The 11203-nt window shown below is 42.2% G+C and overlaps 1 protein-coding gene across 2 annotated transcripts; it reads left to right on the top strand.

Moving 5' to 3' along the window:
• Nucleotides 1-48: 48 nt before the first annotated feature.
• On the top strand, nt 49-10259 carry LOC139563846 (uncharacterized). 2 transcript variants are annotated; one of them, XM_071382790.1, is made up of 5 exons: nt 49-400; nt 678-880; nt 4169-4225; nt 5803-6207; nt 9045-10259. In XM_071382790.1, exons 2-5 carry the CDS (start codon nt 679-681, stop codon nt 10241-10243), a joined length of 1863 nt encoding a protein of 620 aa, XP_071238891.1. In that variant the 5' UTR covers nt 49-400; nt 678; the 3' UTR covers nt 10244-10259. The 2 variants fall into 2 exon arrangements, with proteins under 2 accessions (XP_071238891.1, XP_071238892.1); XM_071382791.1 differs by lacking the exons at nt 49-400; nt 678-880 and adding an exon at nt 1337-1679.
• The last annotated feature ends 944 nt before the right edge of the window (nt 10260-11203 follow it).

The following is an 11203-nucleotide window of genomic DNA, read 5'->3' as shown; positions in this document are numbered from 1 at the left end:
TAATAAGGTGTAAATCAATATTGTCCTCTGTTGGTATAATTTGGAACTGGTAATTTACCCACATCACACTCCCGGACATTAGGTGGCAGTAAACACTTGCAGTTGATCACCAAACGTCACTAATGAAGACAGAAGAAGACATATGAGGAAGTTTTGCCGCGTTTCTTTGTTTTGGATCTTCATGCGCAGTTTTTTTTTGACGTTTCGATACTTCAGAAACCTTTTATTTCGCTTACGAATAACGAGCTAAATGCAATTTTATGATTCTGTGTTGATTGAACGCATATGAGCTAATTTAGTATACAGCGGCTCTGTCGACTAGCTACTGTAGCTAGTTAACGTTAGCTAGCAACACAGGAGGCTTTCTTGACGTCAGTCGCTAAGGCTTGCTCATATCATGGTGAGTGCAGGCTATCCACAGCCCATTGCACGGCTGTAAAGAAAATCATGTATTGATCAATTTACATGTTGTATGGGTTATGTACAGTATGCCTAAAATAGAAGGCATACGAATATTTTCAGTGTTCACACTTTTTTCCTGATCTTATGTTTATAATCATAGATTACCAGAGAAATGTCCTCTCAAATCCAACATACCAGTTAATAGCAGCTATTTGTATTACATGGTAGTCATTTCATATTTTTACTTGGGATGCGTGTCTGATCTTTTGTTTTAGGATGGTGATCAAACCCAGCCTGCCACTCTCCTTTACCGCACCTAAATCTGAGGGTCCTGATTGTAAGAGTGGAGCCCAGAGTGAACAGCAGGTTCCAGAGATGGCATCAGTGAAGCAGGAAGACTGCAGTCAAACACTGGGGCTGAATGTCAACATTAAAGATGAAGTAAAGGAGGAAGAGATTGAAACATTTGTGTTTCATGGTAAAAGCAGAGCACCGCCTGTTTTCACAGTCTGCTAGTAGGACCATTTGTAGGATCAGTTTTGCCTTTAAGATCATAATGAATACGATTATATGAACAGCAGGGACCTGCTCTTAACCCGGCTAGCACATTTGGTTCCTTGGAAGTTGTGGAAACTTACGTTTTTGGCTTCCCATTGGTTCTGGGAACAAAGCCAAACGTGTCCTGACTGGTTAAACATTCTGAGAATGGAAATGATAGGTTAATAAAACATGCCATAAAAACATTCTGGGAACCATAGTAAAACGTTCTCAGAACATCCCTGCAATCTAGAAAAGGTGGAATGTTCACTTAAATGCCTAAAATAGAAGGCAATTTAGAAGGCTATTTAAAGGACGTTCTGAGAACATATTTTAATAAGACTTATCACTGCTAGCTTAGTTTGGGTAACCTGTTGTGAACTCCAAGCAACTCCAAACACATGGATATTAATTTGCTTAGGTATTAATCATGCAAACACACTTTTTTTTTATTGTGGCACCGCATCAATGCGATTCTAACCTATGATCTTCTGCTCTCTATTACTGGAATTAGTCCACTGCTCTGTTCATTTTAGTCTATTCAAACAGACTCCATTTCAAAGTAAATAATCACTCATTAAGATCAGGTGTGTCCAATTAGTGGGTGCGGCAAACCCACCTGAACACACTTAACAAGATAGGATAGAGTTTTGTTGATGGGAGATTCGGGAAGTGTGTTGAATGAGGTCCAGCGGTCAGAGAGACGAAAGAAGCGGAGAGCTGATGGTTTTCCGAGAAGAGTTGAGTCTGGGGGTCGTTTTTTTCCAGTGTGTGGTCACTGCTCATGTTCCCAAAATGTTGCCCCCCGGAGGAATGCCACTAGGCCGCAAGTCAAGTCGGGAGAAGAGGACTATTGGGACAGGGACGCAAAGGTGGTTTTCTGACGAGGGATGGAAGGATGGAGGAATAAGAGGTCGAAGAGAATGAGGATAGCAGAGGTTGAATTTGAGGAAGGTGGAGATGGGGTGTCAAAGAGGATTGGTGTCAAGTGCAAACAGAGTGAGCCGTACACCAGACCGAGTTCTGGAGGTGAAATGGAAGTTAATGAGGTGTTGTGAAGAGCTTGGAAACAGAGCCTGGCATCAATGGACATGATAAAGAAGAGTCTTGTCCAGTAGGAGGGGGGAGAAAGTGCATCCTTGCCTTTTGGCAGAACCATTTGTGGTTTCAGGGTGGGTGGGAAAGGAGTTGGATGCAGTGAAGGTAACCTGTTGTGGACTTGTGATATTTGTTTGTTTATTCTGACAAGAGGGAGCAGGCGGTCCGTGTCACGCAACTTGGGTCAAGATCTGTTTCTTGCTTTGCTCTCAGGAACGAGGCACCATTGAAAGTAGTGATTTTCTGGGTTAGTTTTAAGTGTGGAGGTGGCGCAATTGAAGTTTTAATTCCTGGTGTTTGTGACGCCCGCCGTTTGGTGCGACGCAGATCCCGTGGTGAAACAGGAGTCACTGTCAGTCTTTTTGAGTCAGAGTCTCTACCTGACAAAGTCATGTTAGGATATATATCAGTTATCCTTTAGAGCTTTTGTGCTGAATCCATTGCCCTGTTTCAGGTGTAACATTTACACCTGAAGAAAGTAGAGGAGGATGGGTCAAGGATCCTAAGAGGATCCCTGTGAGTAGTAGATCTGTGCCAGCACAGAGGGATAGGCCAATTAGTGATATATGCTTCAGAAAGGTTGGCTTCCTAGCGTTCAGAGCAATAGTTATCAACTGTATCACAGAAAATAGATGTGGTGGCAGCTGCGGAGAAGTATTTGGCTATTTGACTTCAGAAGAATTCCAGGGTGTGTTAAGTGGTGGTGTCCCGTCCTCCCAGGTCGTTGGCATGGTGCAGGAGCAGATGGGGTCAAAGTAGTGGAATGGCTAGTCTGTTTTTAATGAGTGTAGGGTTAGTTGGCAGGGTGTTTTTTAGTGTTTTTTTTATTTTTATTTCCCGTTATGTATCACAAAGTATAATGGATTTATATTATAGTCCAGTTGGGGGCGGTAATGCAACATTGGAGGCCATCTGCCGTTAAACTCAGAATAATTAGTTTTGATGCCGAGAACGTAATGTTTGTTTTTTAAATAGCCTTCTTAGAATGTTCTTTGAACGTCTTAGAATGTTCTTTGAACGCTACTGTTTTCTTGTGGTTTTTATGGAACGTTTTCTTAATGTTCTAAGAACATGAATTTCAACAGAATGATGAGGAAACCTGCTTAAGTACTGAAATTCCCACAGAAGAATGTAGTCTCTTAACATTCTCTGAACAATTTGAGAATGTTACTTTAAATCAGGTCTGTTCAACTCATTCCTCAGAGGACCTATTGTCTGCTGTTTTTTTTCTTCAGTTTTTTTTTCAATTAAGACTTATACAACCAGGTGAGGAGAGTTCCTTACTAATTACTGACCTTAATTCGTCAATCGAGTACAAGGCAGGCGTGAACCTGCAGATACTTGGCCCTCTGTGGAATGAATTTGACACATTTGCTTTAAATACAAACATGAGGAAAACTGTAGGAAACGTTATGCTGAAGTACTGAAATTCCCACCTAAGAAACATATGGTTCTCAGAACGTTATGTGCTACATGGGTATCCTGCAGCATTCCCAGAACATTGTGGGGAGGTTGTATGAAAAACAACTCACCAAGCTCTAAGAAATATGGTTCTCAGAACGTTATACGCTAGCTGGGAAATCAGCACACCTAGTCTTTAAGGTAAATTGATTAGGCTAATTCTCCTGTTTTCAGTCTTTTTTAATCCTATAGCAATACACTTTTGGAAACCTTTTAACGTAACTGTCATATAAATAACCTTTTAAAATAGAAAATATATAATTTTACTAAACTGTGCATAGTATGTATCTGGCTGTTTTCACACACACCCTTTGCTACGACGTCCTCTCACCTTGTGCTTACATTTCCATTGGACTATTCCATTCCACATATCCGTCTGGATCGTTTGTATTTGTTAAACTCCAAATGTTTGCATTTGGAAGAAAAAAAATTCCAAAAGAAAAATTGTTAAACTCCAAATGTTTCCAATCCTGTATATTGCAAGTGAGGATTATTTAGCGTTTAGACAGAGCATTTGGTTAACGCAGAGCAGCGTTGGAGAGTTGGGCCATTTTCCCCACTGGGCAAAATGGGACGTGGAATGGCTCCACTGTAATGTAATTGGAGTCATGAAAAGGGTAACCTACTCACCTGATTTGCCATCAACATGTTATATTTGTCTTCAACTTAGGGCCGGCTGGAGAGCTCAAAGAAAAGACGGAAGAACACAAAGTCTTACTACTCAAAGGTATGTGTTTTCTATCTTCTCACACATGGAACTTTTTTAAGCCACAGTTCAGAATCTGGACAGAATTCAAACCGACGTAGATAACCGACATCACTCAGCAATTTAATTTGAGAATGTTAGCTCCAGCCTGCTTTGTTTCAGGGGGCTGAACAACACCCAATGACAAACAATACCTTGATTCGAGCAATGTTATGAAAAAGAATACATGATTTTATGATGCATGTACACCCATCAGGCTAATGGCATTAACCTGCATGTTGGACTCAGTCCAAGAGATACACTGAGTGTACAAAACATTAGGAACACCTTCCTAATATTGGGTTTTGCCCTGAGAACAGCTTTAACTCATCGGGGCTTGGACTCTACAAGGTGTCAACTGTTGAGTGGGAAAATCCCAGCACAAAAAATATAATTGAGTAGTAGCGTACAACCTTGTGTTATGTAGGTCCATGATAAATTGAAATGCACTTGTTAGATTCCACAAGAATCAATGGAACCATTGGATGAACATGTTTTATTTAACTTTTATTTATCTAGGCAAGTCAGTCGAGAACAAATTCTTATTTACAACGACGGCCTAACCCCGGACGACACTGGGCCAATTGTGCGGATAGATCCTGGATTCGAACCATGGTCTGTAGTGACACCTCTAGCGCTGAGGTGCAGTGCCTTACACCGCTGCGCCACTCGGGAGCCCAAAAGTCTCCAGTGAAATGTTGTCTGAAATGTATCGGACATTTAACTCTGAAACAGAACCAACCCCTCAAAGGAGCAACACGTTGAAATGTCTATTGTTGCAGCAGGATTATTTCTGAGGAAGTTACTGTGGAAAATCCAGACTTAATAGAAGATAGACTTTCATTCTGGAGAGGGTTTACTGGTTCATTATGACGTAGACTTTCATTCTGGAGAGGGTTTACTGCCTCATTATGCTGTACTTTCATTCTGGAGAGGGTTTACTGCCTCATTATGCTGTACTTTCATTCTGGAGAGGGTTTACTGCCTCATTATGCTGTAGACTTTCATTCTGGAGAGGGTTTACTGCCTCATTATGCTGTAGACTTTCATTCTGGAGAGGGTTTACTGGTTCATTATGACGTAGACTTTCATTCTGGAGAGGGTTTACTGCCTCATTATGACGTAGACTTTCATTCTGGAGAGGGTTTACTGCCTCATTATGCTGTAGACTTTCATAGCAAGAGATGCCAGTTATGACTGAGCAGTGTTGTAAACCCTACTGTGTAATAGATTAGGTGCATTAACTTAATTTATTAATTAGCATTCAGGACCCAAACTATCGGTTTATAATGGCCAGAGGCTTTTTTACGTTTTGGTAGGCCATCATTGTAAATAAGAATTTGTTCTTAACTGACTTGTCTAATTCAATAAAGGTTAAATACATATACCACACCCCGTTAGGCCTCATGGTTTAAATACCACACAGTTGCAACTGTGTTTCTTAATGTGACCAACAAGGGAGAACACTAGTAAGTTAATAAAAAGTTTAGGCTGTTTCCTAGGAATGAATCACAAACGACAACCTGATGCAGATTTTTTTATATCAATTTCGCATGTAGATAAAGGAAAAAGAAAACCGAAAGGAATGGAGAAGGAAACTGAAAAAAAGAGGCATCGATTCACCCCCGGAGATGAGGATCTTATTATTTCAGGGGTACTTGGGCACTGGGAGGACCTCTTCGGTGCCCAGGCTCACATTCGCCCGCGGGGGTCGAAGACGGTAACCTGGAACACCATCGCTAGGACCTTGACCTCGGCTGTGGCGAGATGTGGTGACGATGTCCGGAAGAAGTTCAATCTCATAAGGAGCCAAGTCAAGCAAAAGGTTTCTTCTATCCGGACGTTGTCCACCCAGACTGGTGGGGGGGTCAACACCGTGCCGGTGCTGACTGACCTGGAGCAGCAACTTTTCTCCCGAATGGCAGAGACCGAAGCTGGTGTAGGGCCTGTTGATTTGGGATTTGGTGAGTGCTAATCTTGTAATTACATCTTAATGTTATATTAAATTATTATAATTACATCATAGTAATAATATATTATACATTGGGACTATATACAGTATATTTCATAATTCAATATTGTATAATGTGAGGTATATTTCACTATCTATTGTTTGGTTTAAATTTGACATTTTAAGTAATCAAAAATAATGAATAGAAGTTGATGTTTTGGCCTTAACCAGGCCTTCTTGTAGACTGGCCCTATCATATTTGCTACAAAGCAAGTGTATATTCAGATCAATTACATTAATTATTGAGAAATATAAAAATGTATATTTCCAAAAACACTGCTTCTGATTGGGGTTTAATGTTGATTTGCTGTACATAAATTGTTTGACAGAATGTAGGCCTACTGCACGAGATGCATCAAACGTTCCAGAGAGGGAACTCTGCGACCCATTTAATACAGAGAAACTGACATAATTAGACAATGTAACTCATGGTATTATTGCACATACAGCAATTCACCAGCAAAGGGAGATCATTTGTATTCAATTTTCACATAACATTTTAGTCATTTAGCAAACGTTCTTATCCAGAGAGGCTCACAGGAGCAATTAGTGCCAAGTGCCTTGCTCAAGGGCACATCAACAGATTTTTCACCTATTCGAAACAGCGACCTTTCAGTTACTGCCCCAAAGCTCTTAACCGCTAGCTTACCTGCTGCTCACTGTTGGGAATGCTCATAAATGCTTTTTAAAGTCACCATTAGCCTCATGGGTAATTCCCTGATCAGTTTCCTTCCTCTCCGGCAACTGAGTTAGGGAGGACACCTTGTGACTGGGTGTATTGATACACCATCCAAAGTGTAATAACTTCACCATGCTCCAAGGGATATTCAATGTCTTTTCTTAAAAAAAAAAATGTTTTAACTCCTCTACTAATAGGTTCCCTTAGAGATAATTGTATGTGTGGGGTACAGAGATGAGGTAGTCATAAAAACATTGTTAAACACCGTTATTGCACGCAGTGAGTCCATGTGAATTGTTAAGTGTATTTTTACTCCTGATCTTATTTAGGCTTGCCATAACAAGGGGGTTGAATACTTGAGTCAAGACATTTCAGCTTTTAATTTTTAGTTAGTTAGTGAACATTTTGAAAAACATAATCCCACTTTGATATTATGGGGTACGTGTTTTTTTTTAAATGTTACCTTTATTTAACTAGGCAAGTCAGTTAAGAACAAATTCTTATTTACAATGACAACTGTGGGTTAACTGCCTTGTTCAGAGGCAGAACAACAGATTTTTAACTTGTCAGCTCGGGGATTCGACCTTTGCAACCTTTCCATTACTAGTCCAACGCCCTAACCACTAGGCTACCTGCCGTGTAGGCCAGTGTCTACAGAAAAACAACCCCCCCTTAAAATTGATGTGTGTATCCACAAATGTGCCAAATCTGAGTTTTTTTATTTATCATGTTTACAATGTTCAATATTACTCAAACAATTGTTATTAATCTAAATATTACTCATATTACAGAGCAGACAGTAAAGCTTCAAATGACATCATTTCCTGCTTGGTAGCATCTACAGACTGAAGATTATAGTGTCGTAGAGGAGGCCTGGGCAAGCCCAAAATGTCAGCCACATCCCCACTTAAATTAATAATGTTTTCACGTACATATTGATATCTACCCAACATCCTCCACCAACAGACATTTTTGTGTATTACATTTCAGAACAAACCAGGATGTTGTGATATTTTTGTTGCATTCAAACAGATGCATCCATAAATGCAAGTATAGTTATTGCTCATTTTATTTGACCATTTTGAAATGCATGGAGAAGCCACACCCAGGCAGCCAATACGTGCACCAAAATGGCAGAGGATTATACACACAGGAAGTGAGACCTGTTTCCACTGTGGACCTCTAATGGCAGAGGATTATACACACAGGAAGTCAGACTTCTTTCTATTGTGGACCTCTAATGGCAGAGGATTATACACACAGGAAGTCAGACTTCTTTCCACTGTGGACCTCTAATGGCAGAGGATTATACACACAGGAAGTCAGACCTGTTTCCACTGTGGACCTCTAATGGCAGAGGATTATACACACAGGAAGTCAGACCTGTTTCCATTGTGGACCCCTAATGGCAGAGGATTATACACACAGGAAGTCAGACCTGTTTCCACTGTGGACCTCTAATGGCAGGGCCAGTGGCTGCAGGGCAAAACGAGAGACATGGGCTCTGTGCCGTACACTGAAGCGCACACAATGTTCACATATATATATAACAAAAGCTAATCTACACATCTAATGAATCAGTCCACTAGCTCAGTGACTTTACACGAGGCTAGGAGGCTATCGCAACATTAACCAAGCCTTGAAGGAGTGTTTAAACCGAAGACTAGGAGGCTATCGCAACATTAACCAAGCCTTGAAGGAGTGTTTAAACCGAAGACTAGGAGGCTATCGCAACATTAACCAAGCCTTGAAGGGGTGTTTGAGCCGAAGACCGGCAGAAACCGTTTTTATCCCTTCAGACGTTTGTGTGTGTGGTCTCTCATGAGTAGCCTATGAGGCAAGGCAAAGTTTACATTTCACTGAGCCACACAAACTTTATTAAATTCCATACAGACTGTATTAAATCAGCACCAGTGTTAAATGAGTACCTGATGAATGGAAAGAACAGAACACACTCCAGGAATAATTTAAGTGTATTCTTTATTTGAATTAAAAACCATAATGCCATAATGGTTTACCAACAGAAAACATGACATTTTAAAGGGAGTAATTTCAACAAGAAGTGATTAATAAAATATCTGAAATAATATTGACCTAATCCTCTTGTCCAGGTCTCTCTCTGGGAGAAATGTCCAGCTCTGGTCCCCCACCAGCAGCAGAGGGAACTGTGGAGTCAGCTTTACCCTCTGTCACCATGGAGGAGCTACCCTCCACCTCACCATCAACACCTTGGCCAGCACCAACAGTGCCACCCCAACCCATCACCTCCCGTCCTGCACCAGCTCACTCAATCCACTCTCAATCAATGAATCAAATTTATTTTATAAAGCCCTTTTTACATCAGCAGATGTCACAAAGTGCTTTACAGATACCCAGCCTAAAACCCCAAATAACAAGCAATGCAGATGCACTCTCTGGCACTGCACCCCAACCCATCACCTCCTGTCCTGCACCAGCTCACTCCATCCACTCTGGCTTTTCTCCCCAACCCATCACCTCCTGTCCTGCACCAGCTCACTCCATCCACTCTGGCTTTTCTCCCCAACCCATCACCTCCTGTCCTGCACCAGCTCACTCCATCCACTCTGGCTCTATACCCCAACCCATCACGTCTGGCTGGACACCACAGGGCCCCCAAGCCAATCTGCTCCAACAAATCCTGGACACACAAACACAACAAATCCATGTTACACAGACCGCCCAACACATCCACCAAGCTCTTTATGATTTACTAGAAAAAGCACATGAAACACAGAAGGCACACCTGGATGTGGAGAAGAACCGGCTCCAGCTGGATGGAGAGCGCTTGAGGGTGGAGACAGAGCGCCTGCAGGTGGAGAGGGAGCGCCTCCAGCTGGAGAAGGATCGCCTGGGGGAAGGGGAGGTGCTTCGGCAGCTCTCTGTCTCCGGGTCAGTCGCCCTAGAACACCAGACGCCTGTGAGTTCAAGAACAGGCAGTGCCTCCCCCACCCTTCCTCTGGGAACACCATCAGCCTCCATGTCCAGTCCCCTCACATTAATATCACCTACTGCACCACACTTTGACTTCTTATTTTCCCCTTTCCCATTACCGGTAATCACAACCCATTCCACCCAGCCATCACAAACCAGCCCTGCCTACACCTCTCCTACCTTAACCAGCCCTGCCCCAACCTCCCCCACCTTAACCAGCCCTGCCCCAACCTCTCCTACCTTAACCGTTTCTGCCCACTCTCTCATCCCTCCAATCTCCGGATCTGTTAAACGGCGAGTTCAGGAGACAGTCCGGCCTTGGCCTGCACCCACTGCTAAGAATAAAAAACATCAATAAACAAAATGTAATAAAATACAAGTGTTTATCTTTTCTTACAGCCTCTTCACACTTACTACACATTACTCACATGTAGTCTTGCGTACTTGCTACGGAGAGGGAGTGGAAGGATGATAGGTCCTCCGGAAGTTTAGTTTTCTCCCAGTTCTGTATAACTGTTGTGTTAGCAACCCTGTTGTGTTAGCAACCCTGTTGTGTTAGCAACCCTGTTGTGTTAGTACGTAGTGAGTCACTCAGCCATGGAGCGGGAGAGGAGGATCGGGCTGCCCGGGAAGGAAAGGGGACAGTTGGAGTCTAAGGGAGGAGAGTAGGGTTGAAAAGGCAGTCAGGAGACAGAAGGGAGGATTTAACAGAAGGAAGAGGATGGGATAGAAGAGTAGTGGGAGAGAGCGAAGATTGCATTGGTGGTCTCATTTTGTGAGCTTGGGTGGCCTAACACTTCGCGCCTGAGCCGAACAGTCAGAGCGGGTCTCACTTTGAATGTGAATTTGCGCCAGCTCATCCAACCAGAAAAGCGGGCTGTTCCATCTTGGTAGGGGGTCTGGCCGTTGCCCACTGGTCAGCTAAATGCTCAATATAAATGATTAACAGAAACATTTTGCAAAAATATTTTAAAAAACTGGCTCATGGGCCGCCGTGTCCTTTATTTATACACGCAAACAAACAATGTATTCAGATCCCTGGACTCTTCCCACATGTTACGTTACAGCCTTATTCTAACATGGATTAAATATTATTTTCCCCTCAATCTACACACAATACCCTATAATGACAAAGCGAAAACAGATTGTTACTAATTTATAAAAAATGAATCTGTAATACCTTATTTTCATAAGTCTTCAGATCCTTTGCTATGAGACTCATCAATTTGTAGAAACATCAAGGACCAAGTCCACCTGTGGTAAATTCAATTGATTGGACATGATTTGGAAAGGCACACACCGGTCTTTACAAGGTCCC

Source organism: Salvelinus alpinus, chromosome 34, assembly GCF_045679555.1.
Source record: "Salvelinus alpinus chromosome 34, SLU_Salpinus.1, whole genome shotgun sequence".
Lineage (NCBI taxonomy): Eukaryota > Metazoa > Chordata > Actinopteri > Salmoniformes > Salmonidae > Salvelinus > Salvelinus alpinus.
This window is presented reverse-complemented; position numbering and strand designations above follow the sequence as displayed.

Coding starts and splice junctions, on each gene's coding strand:
- LOC139563846 (XM_071382790.1), top strand. CDS start 679: ATGGTGATCAAACCCAGCCTGCCACTCTCCTTTACCGCACCTAAATCT. Junction 881..4,168: donor TGAAACATTTGTGTTTCATG/GTAAAAGCAGAG, acceptor TCTTCAACTTAG/GGCCGGCTGGAGAGCTCAAA. Junction 6,208..9,044: donor GCCTGTTGATTTGGGATTTG/GTGAGTGCTAAT, acceptor CCTCTTGTCCAG/GTCTCTCTCTGGGAGAAATG.